The 22,305-nt window shown below is 35.0% G+C and overlaps 1 protein-coding gene across 1 annotated transcript; it reads right to left on the bottom strand.

Moving 5' to 3' along the window:
- Positions 1–10,811: 10,811 nt before the first annotated feature.
- LOC123538887 (uncharacterized) lies at positions 10,812–20,636 on the bottom strand. The gene is made up of 2 exons (XM_045323295.2): positions 20,543–20,636; positions 10,812–14,681 (listed from the first exon to the last, which is right to left on the bottom strand). The coding sequence occupies exon 2, from the start codon at positions 14,520–14,522 to the stop codon at positions 12,585–12,587; it is 1,938 nt and encodes a 645-aa protein (XP_045179230.2). The 5' UTR covers positions 14,523–14,681; positions 20,543–20,636; the 3' UTR covers positions 10,812–12,584.
- Positions 20,637–22,305: the final 1,669 nt, after the last annotated feature.

Here is a 22,305-nt window from a genome sequence, read left to right as displayed (position 1 = left end):
CCTTTTCCTTTTTTATATGGTTTCTTGTTTCCTTTACATCTGTTCCTCTTGGTAACTTAGAGAGACACAGTTAGAAACGTCCGGTACGATTTTTTAGTATTTCTCAAGATAAACAAAATGACATTTGACCGTTTGTCCGCTATAAATGATACATTTCTCAATATCAGATATTGCAAACGGCCGATTGTGTTTTGCCAAGGTTTAGTACACACGGTGCACAATCACGTGGTCTTTGACCTCACGCCGTAGGTATCGCGCCAAGCATTTTTTGTCAACAAAGCATCGATTCAAGAAGAAAATTCGTCGTAAGTATTTTGTTTCGAATTTTTGTAAAATGTCTTTTGTATGTTGCAAGTCCGTTTATAAATGCGTACCACCGATCACACAGCATCTGCCCTTGTTTGCTTTAGTTTGGCTGGAATACGGGACAAACTGACAAAAATCTCAAAATCGCTCTTGCTATCGCTCCAAGCTGATTCCAGAACCGCATTAAAACCCACTTTCTCTTGCCGAAGTCTTCAGATGGCCGTTTTGGTTTGCCACTTTTTTGTCTTGAAACAGCCTCTGATAGATTACTTTCACGTTAAAGGCGTTATTTCTGGTAAAACCAATGATAAAAAGGTATGCTATTGCGGCAAGCTCTGGAAGATGAATGATGTCACAACAAGCTGAAAAAGTAGGCAATAGCAGCTAGTTCTAAAAGATAAATGCTATCGCAACAAGCTGAAGCATTTATGAGCGACGACGGCGGCTTAAAAGGTTTGAGCGTGATTTTCAGGATAAAGCACAGGGTTTAAAAGCATGATTAAACTGTTTGTGTTAATGTAGAGCAGTATTATTCGCAAGGATATTATGTTCGTTACATACGCGGTTTTCTCTTAAGCGCAAATTTAAGACACCCGCGTAATAATTATTTCTGGCTTAACACACCACTAAATATTCCGTTTTTTTTTAAATCATGAACATAATACCTACGCAAAATCAACCCGGTTTAGAGCTTTAGTATTTAATTTCCAAATTAAGTTTCTTGTCATAATAAATTAGATGGCTAACGGTGTTTTCTTTTAATTGCAGATTCAAACACAATATGGCAGATAAAGCTAGCACAAACGTGTGCAGCCAGTGTGGCAAGTCTTTCCGCAAGAAAAGAAATTGCATACGCGCGAGAAAAGTCACGCAGTCCTGAACGTTTCCCTTTACTTGCTGTGACAGGGGTTTCAACTCTCGATAGGCATAGGCAACTAGTTTTTATAATTTTACATCTATATAGCAAAACTGATGCTAACCAGGGATATACAGTGCTCAAAACTCCCCATTAACATACATGCAAAACATTACTGTCTCAAATGATCTACAATATTTCTTATATTTTTCTTAGAAATGTCCAGACAAAGTATAACTTCGACAAGAAGTTTTTGACATGTCTGTATTGATCTCAAGGAGCCTTAAACTGTGTTCGGACACAAAAGTTAAATTTTAGTTTTGATAACATTCAGACGCTTTTGAAAATAATGTGCATTTTCTTGAAAATTGCAACTTTATAAATTTTATACCTTGGACTCTCAATGACGTGTGACTCACTGAACTCTTAACAGATCTGAGTACAGGGAAGCGCAATATTCATGAGGTGTGAAATATCTAAATCTAGACCTGTATATTTATCATGTTACAAGATAAAAGGTCATTCGTCAAAAAAGACAAATAAAACATAATCAGTTCTAATGTTGCAATTTCAATTACCAGTTATATCTTGTCTGTGATTTACTCCGATTTATTTAATGCCAGTTTTGTGTACTTCAAACTGTAAGCTTTGTTGCATTCGCAAATACAGTCAAACCTATCATAATTGACCTTCGATGGGACAGGTCAAATAAGGTCACATATGACAGGTAGTCTCTAAAAACAATCACCGACCCTCGGTCCAATACCTCGCCTACTCACATACAAGCTTATACAATCGCCCATGCCCTTGCACTACCTCCAAAAATGGCCGAAAGGCATATATGTATCAGAACTTTTAAAAACTGTATTGGATCTATTATAAGCGAATCTGAAAAAAAAACAACAACAGAAAAATGCTTCTATTTGCCTCCGATTTTTTTTTTATATATGAGCTTATCATTTTAGACCTAGTGAACAATTTATTTCGTGAATTTCCAGGGATATAATATTTGTGTTACGGAGATGTACATAAGAAGGCATAAGTGTAAGCAATATACGATGAAATTCATTGGTTGAATGACTACGTATCCCATTCTGTATAGTCCATATCAGTTTAAAGTGCCATTTTCCCGTCCAGTTAAGGTCATTTTCGTGGCATACATAAACTTTATTGATGCTTGATTGTAGAGGAGTGCCTGCGGATGATTTCAAGGAACGTTATTTGTATACAATATTCAGTCTTCTTTAACAAACAAACAAATTGACTTCATACTTCTTTTAATGCAAAATCAGAAATTACGGAATTGAGAAATATTGACGAAGTCTTTCAATTTTCAGAAAAGAAAACGTTGTTGATTTATAAAGACTTATTCACGTTAATTACAGTAAAACATGTGGTATTTAAGGCTAGACTACAATTCTGGCATTAATTTTGCAAAGTAATATAAAATGAGTGTTCAGAAAGTTTGTTCCGGTTTTTCAGTAGCTAAAAATATAGCGGATATATACACAACCTTTAAAATTGTAGGAATTGTAATACAGAGGACACAGTTTGGAATAAATACAACTATGCTTCTACATGTGGAACAGTTACTGAAGAGATTACTTTGAAGTCTGTTTCATTCAGTCATTGGCAAAACTGGTGTAAGCGTCCAACTTTATCCGAAATCAATCATTATCGAACTACTGTACATATTTTAAATACTTTGCACATCCTTTAAAGTTTATAATGTAAAAGTTCTTTTAGCAAATAATGAACTAGTTTCAGAAAAACATGATTTCTTACTTACAATGTAGAGACATAGTATATGTAAACCAAATATTCAAAAGAACGAATTTTCGAGACAATGTATTACTTTACAATCATATAATTCGTGTGGCTTTTGTCTTGTTTACGTATGGTTATACATGAAGTTACATGTCTTTAAAAATAATAAACATGAAGCTGAAAGCTCTGGAATGTGTTAGTTGTTAAATGTTACGAATGTTTAAACGACCTGTCTCAGGAAAAGTCCAATCTACATCATGATACATAGCCTTAAAGGCCTACGAGAGTTAACTTAGTCTATTGACCCGTGATAATGTCTGAAAAGAATTTTTTTAAAGAAACTTCCGATGTCAACAGCCTTGAATTTTTAGTCGTCTCCCTTGAGAAAAGCAGCAATGTCAAGTAACACGTACATATGCTGTGTATCATCAGTTGTCGAGTCCCATTCTTACGCTCGGAAGGATTTTGCTTTCATTTCGCCTTGCACTCCTGTCCGACCGAACGCAAAGGGGTCCCCTTTTAACAGCATATACCCTATAACCCTGTCTCCAAAAAATTTGCTTCCACGGGGGAGGGCCTAGATATTTGGAAGAGGCTATTCTTACGGTCCCGTAGGAATAGTCTCGCAGGCTATTCTTACGGCTCTCCCGTAAGAATAGTGAAAAACCCGCAGGTGTCTATTCCTACGGCTCTCCTGTACGAATTATGAAAAGCCCGTAGGTGGTTATTCCTATGGCAGTTTTGTGTTACACACCGAACTGAATTCATTTGACTGATATAATTTTAATCACCCAACTTCTTTACTTTTCTGGTAAGGAAATCCAGAGAAAACAGAAAAGGGAAGTGATTTCCCTTAGTATAACACATTTTATTACTTCCATTTTTTACATAAACAAACAATTTTAATACAACGAATTAATCGTAAGTATAAAATACTTATTTAACTGAAATTTGTCTTCTAAGTAAATCGGAAAACGATTTTTGGTGTACAGATGTAGATGTAAATACATAGGTTATTAATATTGAAACACTAAAAAATATTGACCTAGTGTTTTCAACTAAACCAGTTGGAGAATTATTGATCTATGTTTTGTGTATATACATGCAAATTTTTCACAACAGTACAAATCTCTTACCACTCTTAACATGTTTATTGACCTTTAATTTTTTTTTATACTTGACGTTTGATTACATGTCATTTCCGAATAAATTGAAAATATATCAGTTGAATGACTTCAGTATAATGTATTGTAATACAAAACTGCTGTAGGAATAACTAGCTGCGGGCTTTTCACTATTTTTACGGGACCGTAAAAATAGCCACTTCCTAGATATTTTCTAGAATAGCCCAATTACTAAAACTTGTGAAAATTGACAGTGTCTACTCTCTAACAAGAGTTTGTATCCATTGCTTGTTTAACAAATAATGTTTGCATGTGGGCATGATATCAGTCAAGTTTGATAACCAGTTAGATCCTCCAGGTGCAATTAATATTAACATGTCTCTGGAGTTATGACCCTTGAATTACTCGGGATTGTAATAATTGGCAAGGGTCTGCTTTTTAATTTGAGCAGTTAACTGTTCACCAAACTTTGTCACAATGTTCATGGGAATTTCTTCAAATTCCGTTACGGGGTGTTTCGTTGTTCCTTTCAACAAGCGCAAAACGTTCAGCGACAGAAGTTTTGGTACTGTTGGACCTAAACTCTGGAATGAATTGCCTCTCGAAATAAGGAACTCAGACACAATAGATGTTTTCAAAAAGAAGTTGAAAACTCATTATTTTGGAAATTACTATGCACTCTTTTAGAAACTGTGACTGTATTTTTTAAGAGATTGAAGTAACGTAAACTGGATGATTTTATTGTGTAAATACATTCAAATTCTTACTTGATAACAAACAGCTGTCTTACCGTATCTTAATGTTCTAATATTTTATTAATCTTATCTGATGTCTGATCTTTTGTTTAATGCTTACTAAATAGTTTATTCACAATGATATTTATGCTCATTTATGTTATATGTCATTAAATATCTTAATTTTTTGTCGTATTTTTATGTATTTGTAAAACGCCATTGAATATGTTTTCCGTAAAAATAGGCGTTTAATCAAATAAAACAGTTTCAGTTTCAGTAATATATCTCAGCCAAGTTTGATTACTAGCCGGATCCTCAAAGTTATGGTCCTTGAATTTACTCAAAGTTTTGAACATAGACATTGTATGCTTTCTAACTTGAAGCTCTAGAGTTATGGCCATTGATCGAATTAATGAACATTGCGAAAATTGGCTGTGACCCTTCTCTAAGTTGAGTAGTTCTCATCCATTGTTTTACCAAACTTTGTCACAACGTTTATGGGCATAATATCTCAGCCAAATTTGATTAAACCAGCTGGATACTCCCAGTCACTCTTGAGTTATGGCCCTTGAACTACTTAAAATGTGAAAATTGACAATGTTCACAGTTCACATCCAATTTTCACCAAGCTTAAACTTAAGCTTAAGGTGTAAACATCAATGTAGCAAGTGCCCATTTGATTAAGTTCAATTACAAGCTGGGTAGTCTTGTGGCTGTAGAGTTAATATGGCCTTTGAATTAGCCACAATTGAAAAAGATTGACAACTTGTCAGCTCAATAAGTAGAGTTTTTTAAAGTGGAAAGTAGGAAATCAGCCGCACCATGAGAAAACCAACATAGTGCATTTGCGGATGCGCAGGCTGCTCTGGATCCATGCTGGTCGCAAATGCTCTGTGTTGGTTTTCTCATGTTGGGGCTCATTTATGCTATACATGACGGGGAATATATTTTGACATTTTGCCACGCTTAGTTTCAACAAAATAACTTTATTGTCAGAAAAAAAAATTAACTGTGTTTTATAGATTGCAGGATATACAGATCCATTTTAAGGTTTGTTGATTCGTGAAGCAAGCTATGAAGGAAAAGACCGTAGTTGTAACGGGTAATTGGTGATCTGCATGATTTAACGCAGTGACAGTGTGCCAGACCATTTTGGTATACAAGAATCTGATAAGAGTGTTCAGAGACTAGGGTTCAGTATAGTATGAGGTTTAATATCTGTTTTACCAGATTGGGCCACCTTTAAAAAAGTCTTTGTTTGCTGTCTCCCGACCCTACTTTTTAAAGTTGGATAGGTAGGTAGGCAATTTTGTTTTTCTTTTTTTTTTTGGTGGGGGATTTAAATATACTTTTACCAGTAGATATCTGCAAAAATAAGACAAATCTGTATATGTTGCATAAAAGGATGAAATTAATTATATACACTTTAAACTTTCTTACTTATTAATTGCTTACTTGAAATATATGCGGCACATGTCATATCGCAACTTAAAACAAATTGATCAGCGTTGTCCAATAAAAACTTTTGAGGCGCAGCATTTTAAGTGGGTAGATAGGGAGACAGCAAACAAACATATTTTTAATTTTGGTCTTGTAGATGCAAGTTCAGGTTTAAATACCATTATGATCCTCAACAGTTTTGCCATACTCACCACAGAAACCTGTGATTTATACACTCAACAAAATTCCTAATTGGTCAGTTTATATTATATTACTATTTTGTTAATAATGCATGTATTTACAAGAAATTTCACATACCGACATTTGAATAGGTACGGCAGCTAATTATTGATTTATTTTGGCCGACTCACGGCCAGCGTAACTACATCAGGCGTTTTGACCAATATTGCATATTTTGCACGTGCAGGGCATGCGCACCAATATGCACTTGTTAGTGAACACTTTTGGCATTACTGACGAAAGCCCTACTAGAAAAACACATCATTGTGAAATTGACACAAGAGCAACGCGCCCGGGCTGTCGGAATTTTACAACAAAATTCAAAATCGGTCACTTCAATGAATTGTCCTTGGGTTAAATTTTACCAAAAAGAGAGCGGATGGTAGATAACCAACGAATGAAGGTTCTTGAAACGGAAATAAGGTTAAAAATGGAAATAATCATCAAAGCAACAGCTACAAACAAATACTATCAAATTCTTTTGAAATTGCAAAAATAATTAGACACGTGTCGTAAATGTGTCCCGGCTAGCAACATTCCGACAGCTCGATCGCGTTGCTCTTGTGTCTATTTCACCATGATATGTGTTTTTCTAGTAGGACTTTTGTCAGTAATGCCAAAAGTGTAAACAACCACGTGCATGTTGAAACACATGCCCTGCACGTGCAAAATTTGTAATGTTAGTCAAAACGCCTAATGTGGTTTCTTTGGCTGTGAGTCGCCAAAAATAAATTAATAATTAGCTGCAGTACCTATTCAAATGTCGGTATGTGAATTTGTTTTGTAAATACACGCATTATTAACACAATAGTAATACAATATAAACTGACCAATTAGGAATTTTGTTGAGTGTATATATTTTCTTGTTTATTTGAATATAATAAAAGGATCTGCATGAAGTATTGTCACTGAGTGACCGACTAAAATTGTTTCTGTCAATCCAGGATTAAAGATCTTAAATCTCTGGTATATATAACATTAAGGGTTGCTTATAGGAACTTTTAAAAACTTTTCTCAGTTTGAAATACAGTCATATTCATTGTCAAAATGATACCTTATATTGGTTCTGTTTTTACCTGGAAGCAAACTAAAATATCTTAAAATGAAAAGTTCAAGTAATTTTCTCTCTATGAATCAAAAGCTCAAATTTAGCTTCAGGAATCATGATTTAAGACGTCGGTAATATATCAATATGTACATATAGCATCAAATGAAATGAGCCACACCTTGAGAAAACCAACATAGTGCATTTGCAACCAGCATGGATACAGATCAGCCTGCGCATCCACGCAGTCTGGTCAGGATCCATGCTGTTCGCTGACGGTTTCTCTTATTGCAATAGACTTTGAAAGTGAACAGCATGGATCCTGATCAGACTGCTCGGATGCGCAGGCTGGTCTGGATCCATGCTGGTCGCAAATGCACTATGTTGGTTTTATCATGGTACGGCTCAAATGATTATTTACTGATAAATAGTTGTAAATTGAATTGCAGGCTTTGGACCTTTTGGAAGCCACAAAGTGAATGCAAGCTGGGAGTGTGTTAAGCTGTTGAAAGAACAGGGACTGGGTGAAGAAGTAGACGTGTTTATTTATGAGTTGCCAGTAGAGTATAATGCAGTTAAAAGACAGGTTCCACAGATCTGGGACAGCCATAAACCAGATTTAAGATTTTGCCAGAACATTCCGTACTATCTGATTTGTGACAGAGGCTTTCCTGACCAGATGTGTAACATCTCTGACTTCCAATCACTTGTACAGGTTTGAGTCTTTCCCATGTTATGTGAGGAAGCCATCTAGCCTTCTTGTGCCTGATACAATGACCTGAGGGAGAATCAAGGGTCTAGATCCTACAACTTGAAAGCTGGAAAATCACCATATGGTCTGAATTGTGTCATTTTGACTTAAAACGACAAATAAACTGATACCGTGAAATCATTAATTTTTGTGGGCGACTAATTTTCATGGGTTTCGTGGTCTGGTCAATCCACGAAACTTTTAATCCAGATGAAACAGTAAAATTCCCATTCATTTTTTGTTCAGTTGTTGAAATCCATGAATTTATATGCCCATGAAATAGCTGTTGTGGCCAAACACACGAAATTGTTTGCCCATGATATAAACAATTTCACGTTATAATTATATTTGTGATTTCTGAATGCTAAGTTTAAACTATTAAAAGTTTGTACAACTTATGACAAATACACAGCTGATGCATATTTCTTAAGTAGGCAAATGGTTAATTTATAAATGAGTCGTGCCATGAGAAAACCAACATAGTGGGTGTGCGACCAGCATGGATCCAGACCAGCCTGCGCATCCGCGCAGTCTGGTCAGGCTCCATGCTGTTCGCTTTTAAAGCCTATTGGAATTGGAGAAACTGTTAGCGAACAGCATGGATCCTGACCAGACTGCGCGGATGCGCAGGCTGGTCTGGATCCATGCTGGGCGCAAAGCCACTATGTTGGTTTTCCCATGGCACGGCTCAAATGTGAGTAAGTAGCGGACATATCATTACATGTATGATTGTTCTGATTTAAGGTAGTATTTATTTTCAAATATGATTAATTATATATAAGATGATAAAACCTTTATCATTCATACAAAAGTCATGTAAAAAACTGTCGGCAGATCTGACGAAAGAAGACGTACAGAAATCACGTTAGTATTTTTAGCTGGACTGTTTGCTATTTTAAGCTTTTCTGTTTGAAATTTTTCAAGTGATAGAGCTGTTGTTGTCACTTTTTGATCCAGGTTTCACAAGTTTTGCACGTGAGCAAATTTCTCAAAAATTAGTCAGCAAGATTCTATCAATCTTCACGCATGTCTTTGGTCACACTATCAACAAGAGATGTAAACAATGCTTTATATATTTATTCACAACATCAGAGTAAATTATAAAATCTATATTAATAGGTATGTTCAATGGTTGAAAGATAGTCACATGATGATTGATAAACATAGACATATTCACATGATTATTGATAAATATAAACATAGTTACATGCTTATTGATAAACAGTCTTTTTACATAAATATTTTCAGTCTTCATGAACTTAGTAGGACCGAAAACTCTATTAGTTTTTTATCGAGAAATATGCACGAGTTCTGCAGCAAAAATATTGCGCGACCGACTTTACAAGTGCAATATTACTCTGCAAAAGAACGAGTGCATATTTCTCGATGCAAATTTAACAATCTTTTTATTACATGTATATGCATCTACACTTATTATCATATAAATGATGTAAATCTGTTATTAAGCCTGTGTGAAACTGAAACTATCATTGGTTAAGAACTTTTACATGCTACAACGTACATAAAACTGACGTCACACAACCAATAAGAAATTTTAGCATCAATTAGAAAAATATTGACGTTTCAGGTTCCACTGAAACTTAACAGGGATTTTAAATGTGTATGTAATTATCTTCCATATTGATGTGCAATTCTCTTATCACTTACTAGTTTGTGACATTGCTTTAATGTATGTTTTCAAAATTTTAAGGTAATTACTGTTTGGTCTGCTTAATCGGTAAGAAGGTATTTCAAGAATTGCAGCTGTTTTCTGCAAGATTAAGAAATAAACTACATAATTGAACCGCGCCATGAGAAAACCAACATAGTGCATTTGCGACCAGCATGGATCCAGACCAGTCTGCACATCCGCGTTCGTTTTCAAAGCCTATCGCAATTAGAGAAACTTTCAGCGAACAGCATGGATATGACCAGACTGCATGGATGCGCAGGCTGGTTTGGATCCATGCTGGTAGCAAAACCATTATGTTGCTTTCCTCATGGCGCGGCTCAATTATTATTCTAAAGGTCTCCACGGTTGGTTGTAGGATTTTTTAAAACTCTTTTGAAATATCTTTGATAATGCCCGTTTTATGGCCAAAAATGTATTTTGTTGAATATTGAAAGCAGCTAAAAATTTTGCAAAATGTTTGCATGCATATAGTGCTTTTTTTTGCTAACTACCATGAAGATATCCTGACAGTTTTAGAACAATCCGTTCAAACTTTTATAACAGTCCATTTACAAATAAAGTCAATTTATTTTATTTTATTTTTATTTATTTTTAAATTATGTCAAAAATGACATTTACAAAGGAAAATAGCCAACTATTTTTTTTTGGATAATTCAAAACTATTCAAGATATTTTACAATTGTTCCAAATTTCCTTTTACCATCCGTGGTGTTGTTTACAGGAATGTCAGTGGTATTGTATTATAATTGAAGAGAAATCAGGGAAAAACCTTGTTACGGAAAAGACAGATAAAATGGTTTCTTTTTATTTTTCTGAGAATGGAGAACGTATTCATATTATTTATACAATAGTTAAGTGAGTGTATAATAAAAATGTTATAAATTTTTATATTGAGAGATACACACTTGCAAATGTTCTCAAAATTTTCCAGAAGTAACCTTCAGGTTGTTGGATACAAAAATAAAACAGTTGTTTTTTTATCTATATGATAATGAGGAATTATCATATCAACCCTGCTAAAAAACCAGTTACTTTATGATGTACTGAAAAACCTGTATGCATAGACCACATTCTGTAAAACTAAAAGTAAGAATTTGCTGTTTTTGTAAAACCATTCTATTTTGTGGGCATAAAATTTTGTGGATTCAGCAAATATGGCTATTTTGCAGGGGACGTGAATTTATGGATTTTGAATTTTAAAGATGCAATTAATAATATGAAGATTTCCTTTTAAATGGGGTTAAATTTCGTGGATTTACACAATGGAAATCCACAAAAATAAGTCCTTCACAAATATAAATGATTTCAAAGCACACGACAAATGTTCAAATTTGGAATGAAACTGGTACTTATGACGTGGATCTCGTGGTCTAGGTTTGAAAGTAAAACCGTAACTACTTACTTTGGTTACAGATTCTTTACAGGTTTTCTTTTCCTTCTGAAACCCTCTTGATAAATTAATTGGAGACAAGTACATCTAAGTTTTATATTTTTCAAGTAATAGCAATAATTTCCTGTGCATTTCTCAAAAAGATGTTTAAATGGTATTGTATATTTGCACAATGAGAAAACCAACATAGTGCATTTGCGACCAGCATGGATCCAGACAAGTCTGCGCATCTGTGCAGTCTGGTCAGGATCCATGCTGTTCGCTAACAGTTTCTCTAATTGCAATAGACTTTGAAAGCGAACAGAATGGATCCTGACCAGACTGCGCGGATGTGCAGGCTGGTCTGCATCCATGCTGGTCACAAATACACTATGTTGATTTTTCCATGACGTGACTCATTTATTTATTATTATGATAAAATAATGGTTCAGTTGTTACAGCATTTTTATTGGTTGTTATACACGTAGGAGTGATGTTAGCGTATGTTGAGGTATACCAGTTATAAAGAATACATAAACACAAACATAACATTTAATTTACTATACGACCACCTGCTGTGGTCCACATAATTCCAATTTCATTCCTTTGCATTGGAATATTTTGTTTGTTTAAGCTTGAATGAGTGTTACAACATTAAAGGCTTTTTTCCACAAAATTTCAAAATTTCAGTCATTGAAGTAAGATCCTTGTTGTCTGATATATTCTATTTTAAGTTAGAGACTTAATTAACATATAGAAAGAAGTTTTAATGATTTTGTATCAGTCATTAAATAATTATGTTAAAATGTATTGTTTCTGTTGCCAATACGTCTGTTCACAATTCCTTTTTTGATTGTCTACACTACCTCTCTAAATGCCCGTTTCAACTTTCAGTGAAACTTCAAAGAAATGATTCTATTTGTATTACTCATAGCATTACATGTCATTTGTATGGTCTTGTCATCAATTTAATCACCCCCCCCCCCCACTTTATAACGTTTATTACTAGCAAGTTGTCCAGACATAATGTACTTCAAAACTGATTGTGAGAGTCTAAGGAACTTTCAAGCAAGCCTTTGTACCAAGCGGAAGATTGTTTGTGTTGTCATGTCATTCTAGTACACCGATTATAGAGTTACTGCCCTTTAATTGTTTTATAAATGAAGTCACCATTGAGATTCTTGTGTAGACTTTACTGAAGTGACTGATTCCAAGGCTTGTCATTTGACTGGTTTTAAAGCCTGGTCGTTTGACTGGTTTCAAGCCTGGCCATTTATCATAGTAGAAAGAAGCCTACATATATGGATTTTGGCAGCATTGTTTCTTCCCCTTAGCGTTAGGGATACTGTGTAACAACGCAAAGCAGCTGTTGGCCTGTTCTCTTGCTCCATGCATTGTCCAAGTAGATTCAGGGCTGTTTCCTTGTGTCCAAGATTTGTTTCCTGATCAATGGTCCTGATCAGATTGGAAAGTGCTTTTTTTGTATCATCTTGTCTCCCAAGATACCTGTAAGTCCTGTATTGTAGGAAGTACAGGTAAGGGAGAGTATCCACCATTGCAAAGTCCATCCATTCATCATCTTCGTCTCGGAAAGCAAGATCCTCTTCTGTAGATTTGAACAGTTCATACTGTAGTTCTTTTGGAATGCAGTTAATTTCACATCGCAGAAATCTTACACAGAATGCTGTAGCATACTGTAGTGCATCTTCATTGTGATTGTCAGATATTGCATAGAAACCTTTTCTCTCATATTTTTTTATGTAATTATGGCACTTACATACTGGCTCAACAATATTTAGGTCATAGCATCTTTCGATATCCCTGAGCACAGTTTCTGTTTTTTGAACATCACCTGTGCAGTAAAAGACTGATGCTAGCTTCAGTTTTCCAGATGAAACATCTGTGTTCAGACCGAGTGAGATCCATGTGAGAGCTTCTTCTGATATACCATTGTAATGTTCAGTGTTTTGGGATGCCAGGATTGATCCCAGTGTTGTACCGAACCATGGTGCAAGAAGCCTGCAAGCTGTTTTGTCCAATCCTTGGCATTGAGAGAGAATGACTAGTTTGGAAAGATACTTCATCAATGTTCTTATAGTGATTTCATCACTGCTGTTTCTAACTGAAGTTAGACATTGCCATGTGGTACAATGAACCATCTCTGCAGTAATGTATAATAAATATGCTGAAACAGAGCCACTTACTTTGACTACACATAAATTATTCAACTTCAGCTGAAGCCTTTCACCAAGATCGTCACACTCAATCTCTAGTAATGCTGTTCCTTTACTGTTTATGATATACTGCAGTATTTCAAGAATGTGAGGTTTAGACTCAGAAGAAATATGTCCTGCCATTAAATTGTTTCCTGGTATGATGAAATGTGGACAATTTTCATTCAAAATATAGTTGTTCAGGACTAATAAACAAGATGATAGACAAACAAGTAGGTTATTTTCTCTCCAGAAACTGGACTGTGTATTTGCAGTTAATTGTAACACAACAGTTTTACACATGAAACTTGAAATGGTGTCTTCATAGTGCGTCTTGATGTAAGTTTTTAATATCATCTTCATCAACACGTAACACCGAATCTGTGTGATATTGAGATTGAACATCAGACACCTTTCTGCGAAACATGTTGATATCCTCCATTCAAGCTCCTCATTTTGACTGCCCTTGCTACCAACACCAACAACAAAACATCCAGTATTGCTACAATATCTCTTCACATCATCTGAAGGCCACTGACCTACACCTTGCCAGTCTAACCATTGTCTAGCTTGTAGAGGCCATGCTTTACAATATATAGCACCAACAAAGTCGGTATCTTTAGACCCAAGATGTTGTTGTGTGCATGCCGGACCATGTTTTATTCCTCCCCCTAAAAAAGAAGCCATAAAATCAGAAAATAAACTATTCCTCAGTAGTATTCTCCCTGCCCTGTCTCTGAAAGAGTATACATTACATACATGATTGCATGGAAGAGGAGCATCTTTTCTCAGACATTGTAGTAAACAGTAGCCTGGTGATACAGATTCATCTTGGATCATCAAGTAATTTGTTTCACCAGGTTGCCAGTCTTTCCAGTCTTGTATCACATTTAATTTATTCCAGAAGATAAGTCTGTCACTGTCAGAATCAAGTCCTATTGTGGTTGTGCCTTCAGAGAGACTGCCTAAAAATATGATGAACATTCCTTATCCTGTAGTTTGTTAGCTGTTTTTTCAATAGATTCTATCAGCAGCCATGCTCTTCTCCTCTTCAACACAGTTCTCTTGTCTACTCCTATATCAGCAAGTACATCTGATAGTTTTAATGACACATTGTGTACATAATCTGGTTCTTGAAACATTCTGAAAATAAAGTAAGCTACACAATTACTTTGTAATCTGATTCCTGTCCCTTTGTTTTTATAGCATTTTGTATGATACTTCTGCAGATACTTTTTTTCTTGTCTGTTTAATTTTCCTGGTACCAAACGTTAAAGTTGAATAATGGTTTAGACTTTATATCAAAAAGAGATGAAACGGCTGTCTAAATAGCTCTTAATAATGTGTTATAACATAGTCAGAGTAACCTAAAGCGATATTTTTATACTGCACATGGGGGCCTTAATGGCCAAGTGGTTAAGGTCGCTGACTTCAAATCACTTGCCCCTCACCGATGATGGTTCGAGCCTCACTAAGGGCATTGAATTCTTCATGTGAGAAAGTCATCCAGTTGGCTTATGGAAGGTCGGTGGTTCTACCCAGGTGTCATCTCGTGATGAAATGATGCACAGAGGGGCATCTTGGGTCTTCCTCCACCATCAAAGCTGGAAAGTTGCCATATTATGACCTATAGTTGTGTTTGTGCGAATTAAACCAAACAAAAGAAAAAGAAAGAAAGAAAATTAATACTGCACATGAACTCTACAGTAATAGCCGCATTAAAAGCGGTAATTAAAACAACAGATTTAATAAAACTTTCCTCTGTGTCCGTCAGTATTCAACTTTGGGCAAGTATTAGAGAAGACAATAATTAATATTAAGAAAAGGATATAACAATAATACTTTTTCTTGAGTCCGCTTGAGGAGAGTGAAGACATAGTTGTCCAAATTGCTGTTCAGTGTATGTATGTTAGTGCGTTCGTCCGTCAGGATTTTTTGTCCGGACAATTATTTTAACGTTAAAATGCATGGAACAATCTTGTTTATATTTGGCTTGTATATTTAACTCTGTGAGACATGGTGTCATGTGCAAACCTCAGATTCCTATCTCAAAGTTCAATGTCACACTTGAATGTCAAATGTCATGTCAGATCTTGTTGACATGCATGACAGAGTCTTGCTTATATTTGGCATGAATGTTAACCTCCATGAGACAGTGTTGCACATAAAACCAAAGTTCCTATTTCAAAAGTCTCAGTCACAGTTTGGGGTCAGAAGTAATTTTAGAGCTTGTATTTGGCATAAATATTTGCCTTAAGGAGATAGAGTGTGATGCAAGCCCCTAATCTCAAAGGTCAAGGTCACACTTAGGTATCAAAGGTCATATTAGATTCTAGGTCATGTATGACGTGGCCAGGGATGTATCGATCAATCTTTTTTTTTTATGGCAGATCCATTTTTTATGGGTTCATAAATTTTAAGATGGACTGTTCTACTCACCCTGGCGTCGGCATCACACCTTGTTTAAAGTTTTGCATGCAAGTGCATAATTATGGCTATCATTTAAAGGCATACAGCTTTAAAAAGTTTTTTTTTTCTTTTTGTAGGTCAATTATCAACCTCACTGGGTCAAGTCCCATAACTCTGTCATGTATTTTGGTAAAATTATGCCCTCTTTTGGACTTCTAAAAATCCTGGTTAAGGTTTTACATGCAAGTTGCTATCTCCAAAACTATTGCAGATATTGAATTGAAACTTCACATGTGTCTTTAGGGTTATAAAACTAGGTGATAGCATCAAGTCCTATAATTCTGACATGCATTTGGACCAAATTATGTCCCTTGTTGGACTTAGAAAAATCCTAGTTAAAGTTGTATATGCTATATATCCAAAACTATTGCAGATATTGAATTGAAACTTCACATGTGTCTTCAATATCATAAAACTAGGTGACATGCATTTTGGCTAAATTCTGCCCCCTTTTGGACTTAAAATCTGGTTAGAGTTTTGCGTACAAGTACATATAGCTAAATTTATGTTTCTCAAAGGCATATAGCTTTGAATTTCTAGGTAATTTCCAACCTCATTGGGTCAAGTTCCATTACTCTGACATGTATTCTTGGAAAATGCTGCCCCCTTTTGGACTTAGAAAATCACTTAAAGTTTTACATGCAAGTTACTACCTCCAAAACTGTTGCAGATATTGAATTGAAACTTAATACGTGTCTTCGTGGTTATAAAACTAGGTGATAGCATCAAGTCCCATAATTCTGACCTGCATTTTGGCAAAATTGTGCCCCCTTTTGTACTTTGAAAATCCTGGTTAAAGTAAAGCGTGCAAGTACATAGCAATTACTTTAAGACATACAGCTTAGAAACTTATTTTTTTCTTTTTCTAGGTCAATAACCAACCACTCTGGGTCAAGTCCCATAATTCTTACATGTATTTTGGTCAAATTATGCCCCTCCCCTTTTGGACTGTAAGTTCGAAAATTCTTGTTTAAGTTTTACGAGCATGTTACTATCTCCAGAATTAATGCAGACCTTGAATTAAAGCTTCACATGTGTCTTCGGGGTTAAAAAAGTAGGTGATGACATCAAGTCCAATAACTCTGACATGAATTTTGGCAAAATTATGTCCCCTTTTGAACTTAAAATTTCTGGTTAAAGTTTTGCATGCAAGTTGGAACATATAATATCCAAAACTGAATGCTGATACTCAGGATTGAAAATCTATAGATATTTTAACATTTAGGAAAATATTCCTGCTTCTTGGACGTTACAATTCCAGTAGTCGATCACTGGCTGTGTTTTGGACAGCTCTTGTTTGTTGTCTACTAACAATCTTTGTGGCTTCAACAGAATGAGCAAGGATGTGTCTAGGTCCCTATAAGGGGTCTAAGACAGCAATGGAAGATAGATAGATACTAGTAGATAGATAGATACTTTGAATTTCAATTTAATCACGTTAGTTTCACAAGGAGGTAGGTTACCTGAATATTTGTATGTGCGCATGTCCAACCGGAAGCTAACGTGACGATTTACGACAACGTTTACGACAAGCTAAATGTGTTTGTATATCCATTCTTTTGAAAAAAAATCATGAACCTGTCTCCGATCTGATACTTTATGGTTAAATAATGCGGAAATAATGATAAAAATTGCCACAGAAAAGCTTCAAAACAATGTTGCCTTAAAATGACGTCATTGACGTCATGACGTTACGTGTCAGTTACCGCGCAAAATTTATAGCTTTTATTTTGAAAATACGTAATTGTGTGCATTTGTTTTTATTTGAACTATTTTCAAACAGCCATTATTTGCTGATATGTTTTTATGAGTCTTTTGCTCTGAATAATAATCAATATGTTGCTTCTTTTATGTAGTTATATTGAAATATTTTGCGGAATGTAAGAAAATGGATGATGGTAACCAATGTTATATGGTATATAGTTGGGAGAAAGGTTACCTGTTACGGCCATTTTCAAATACAAAATCTGGCAGTTTCATTTGTAATACATATTTTTCAGTTTCCGTTGATAATTTGTTACTTATATACTAAAACTTAGCTCTAAAATTGTTCACATTTCAGTAGAAAATGGTGGTTTCTTGAATTGAATTGGTGTTACCATGGAAACGGGGCCCGTGACCTACATATCTAAATGTAAAATTCAAAAGCGTTGACACTTGTCTATCTAAGGAACACAGTTTCGGCTTTTTATTTTTATTGCAACAATATCCAAGAGAATAATAGCAGTATGCCGAACGAGTTTTCCATGAAAAATGCCAGACAAATGGGTACTGCTGTAAATATTTTAAGCTGTGAAATTTGTTTGAATAAATGCAAATAACACGAAAGTATAACTTACGTTAGAAATAATATTTTTAAAGCTACATTAACAAGAAAGATAATTTTACTCAGTATGTTTTAAAAGAAATTACGACCAAAAGCAAGATATGAGCTATTTTAAACATCTCTGTTGCCATGGTTACTTTAAACTTTAAGAAAAATAGGGAACCATGTAAAGTGCTTGATATTTTGCTAATAATACTACCCAAATATTCCATGTTGGTCATTAACAGAGTGGTACTGAAGCCGTCTAAATCCCCGTTTTTATACATAGTTATTTAAAAATGAGAGAAAATGCGTTACCATGGAAACACGACCCCCGCGACATATACATTTAAAGCTTATATTAGAAAGCTAACGCGCATACTAGTAAAATTATCAATTATGCAGACTTCTACGGATAACAATGAAACTAGAATACACTGAAAAGTGTTAAAAATCCGTATTTTTCCTTCTTCTTTCAATATGAATTACCTGTGGAGGGTCATGGTCTTCAAACCTGGATAAAAATTGATCTTGAAGGGACAGAAATAAACGAAATTAAGATTGTAGCAGTTAAAATATCATATTACACGAAATACAAAAAAATTGCTGCGGTTCAACTAATTTGAATTTACCCTAGTTACAAGGTAACCTACCTCCTTAAACTGAAGTAAAGACAGGAAATTATATAAAAACATTTACAAGCACATTTCGTTCCTTTTTCATCTGGAATGTCATGACAATAATATATTTCCATGTTTCCCATAGATCTGTCCACATCCCCCTAAAACCTCTCCAATAATCTGCCTCGGTAGCCTAGTGGTAGAGCGTCCGCTTCAAGAGCTGGAGGTCATGAGTTCGATCCCTGGCCACGTCATACCAAAGATGTAAAAAATGGTACTAGCAGCTTCCTCGCTTGGCGCTCAGCATTAAGGTATTGGACCCGTAATAGATTACCTCCATTTTGAGGAGTATTCAATTCCTACCATAAACCTACTTTGACTGCAATTTTCAGGGGGCGTAGGTTCAAGCCCCACTGGGAACAAATTTTTTTTCTCCATATTTTCCTTTTTTTCTAGTAAGTTTTACTTCTTTCAAGACTTATTATGGATGTATTGTACAAAAGTGGAATATTTTAATTTTATAACCGATTTCTTGCTGTTCAAAGTGAATTTACCTCTGTCTCATTAAATCTGTTTACTTGAGGCACCCTAGAAAAAATGATATTTATAGTTCTATTTTGTGTTTTATAATTGTTTAACAATAATTTGATGTTTCTTTTATCAAAATAAATGCTGTAATGAATTCTCTGCAAACGTTTTAGATAGTGGCCATCACATTGAAATTTGTCTCTCCTTGAGCTTGAGGAAATACTATAAATTATACAAAATTTACAAAACATGGCACTGTAAAAGTTGTTTAAAATTTGCAACACAGTGCGAAACATGGTCAATTTTAAGAATATACCAAGCAAATGCTATTTTTTAAACATTACTATTAGGGGTCCAATACCTTAAGAGGATAGTGCTAGGACTGGTCAGCCTGGTGTCAGTATAATGTGACTGGGCGGGATATCATGCCACGTGTCTACAGCGTGATATTCCAGTGAGGCAGCACTATAAATTTGGGCATTGTGCTCACTGCTTCAAGTAGACACCGTCGTTAATATGACTGAAAAATTGTTAAAAAACACATTAAACCCGAACACACACACAGTCTCCAATAATCCTTATCTTAGCTGAGATAGAAGTGACTTGTCTCTGCCCTGGGCACATCTAAATGTGTAGAGGTCAGGACAAGTTAGTGTCTGGTCAAGAGAGTACTTGTCTAACTGGATAAGTGAAAATAAAAGTTAATGTGGAGCCCTGTAAGTGAGTTTTTGAAGTCAAAAGTCAGAATTATCAGACATGTTTTTGAGTTTCAAAATGATATCTGTATGGGTTATAGAGATCTTCAAGGAAAGTGAATATGATGGGACACTGGGACAGAAAGGACACAACAGATATTCCCATATAGCCATACCCGCAACAAAGTTTGGCGGGGTATAAAATAACATTGTAGATGGCATTTCAGTATAATTAGAAAGATGATAAAAACCATTTGCCCTGCTAGACAAGATGTTGCATCTTCATATTTATGCAAAAAATGCTAACAGACTCTAAAAGAATTACATGACATTACATACTAACAGATTACACTAAACATTAAATATGAATTTTGTGAAATAAGTTACCTTTGGTTTGGTATAAAGTCAACAAATTGATTATCATTCTCTTCAAATTCTTCTGAAGTTATGAACTGCGTAGTAATTTGTGTGTAGGCTTGTGGGATGTTCCCTTTTTTCTTCCTTTTTCTGTTTTAACAGGAAAATGACTCTTCCGAGTGTTTTAACAGGAAAATAACATATAATGCTTAGCCTTGCATCTTGAGAAATATACTTTTATATTTTGAGGAAAAAAAATAAACAACACCATCCTATCATAGAAAGAAAGATTTGTTTCACATGTAGATTGAACAGGCTATAAAGCATACATATACCTCTATAAAACAATTATCAGTTTAATGATACATACATTGAAATCCGGAAAAGGGCTGCATAAAGGGGCCATACTTTAAAACTCACCATTTTCAAAGAGCTGTTACATATCTTTGTTTTGATGCATTGGCAATAATGTCCCAGTGCTGAAATTTCATGTAACTAGTTGGTATGTATTTTTCAGCAATAGTTTACTTTTATTATTTATAAATATTCCTTATATTGACATGTCATGTGCAAGACCCAGACCCCTAACTCCAAGGTCAAGGTCACACTTGGAAGTCAAAGATTAACAGGGTCTATATCTTGTCTGGTCAATAACTCTGCCATTCATCAAGAAATTTTGAAATTACTTGGCACAAATGTTCCCTGTACTAAGTATGTTGATGTGTTATGCAAAAGACCCAGACCGCTAGCTTCAAAGTCAAGGTCTTCTTTGGAGAACATCTTTTTTTCTTGTCACTGAATGATTCATACCTTAACTATTCTGGCAAATTTATGCAGACAACTGTAGCATTTTTGGGCATGCTTCGGGGGGCATTTATGTCACTAATGGTGACAGCTCTTGTTTCTTTACAAATGCCATTGATTTTTAAAGGAGGACAATATTTTGAGAGTAATTTAAATATCCATCTTACAGTACAGCAGTATAATGGTAAGTTAGATAGTTGGTAAAGATCTTGTTTGTTTATCAAATATTACTGTGTTTTGATGATATTCTCCAAGACCTTAACCCTTAGCCTGCTGGCAGCAGTGATTCGGCCTTTGTGACCAGTTTGCTATTCAGTCAGTAAATTTTCAGTGAACACTCTTTTGAATAATAAACGGTGTTGCCCAAATTTAATGATGGGTCAGTCCATTTTAGAAATTTAGCAAGCTAAGGGTTAAACAGTTTTTGTTATTCAGCAGTTAGGTACCTTTACAATAGTACACTTTTATCTACTTTAACCTTTACCCTGCTAAATTTCTAAAATGGACTGGTCCATCATTCAGTTTGGGTAGTACTTACTTATCAAAGGGGCGTTCACTGAAAATTTACCGACTTAATATAGAACAGTGCAGACCACGGATGAGCAGGCTGATCTTGGTCTGCACTGGACGCAAAGGCAGAATCATTTGCTGTCAGCAGGCTTAGAGTTAAGGTCTAGGAGTATATCATCAAAACACAGAAATATATGATAAACAAACAAGTCATCTTTACCAACAATATAAGGTTTAAGACAAAGTGTGTATAAAGTATTTCAGCAACAACTCAATTATATATGATTATCATCTGTAGAAGGAATAAGGAGATAAAAAAATCTAAATCAGAAGATATCACATCAAAGTAATTTAGAACTTTTATAAATTGAAAGATTGGTCATCATGGTTTGTCATCAAAAGATTGGATTAAACTTGCTAAATCAATACTTAAATTGCATTAGTCTGAAATGACTGTACACTCACTGTTCAATGTTAAG

The sequence above is a fragment of the Mercenaria mercenaria genome, chromosome 18 (assembly GCF_021730395.1).
Source record: "Mercenaria mercenaria strain notata chromosome 18, MADL_Memer_1, whole genome shotgun sequence".
NCBI lineage: Eukaryota > Metazoa > Mollusca > Bivalvia > Venerida > Veneridae > Mercenaria > Mercenaria mercenaria.
The sequence above is the reverse complement of the archived record's forward strand: the minus strand, read 5'-3'. Positions and strand labels throughout refer to the sequence as shown.

What these genes read in the sequence shown, in the direction of transcription:
- LOC123538887 (XM_045323295.2), bottom strand. Translation starts at nt 14,522, where the DNA reads ATGTTCATCATATTTTTAGGCAGTCTCTCTGAAGGCACAACCACAATA.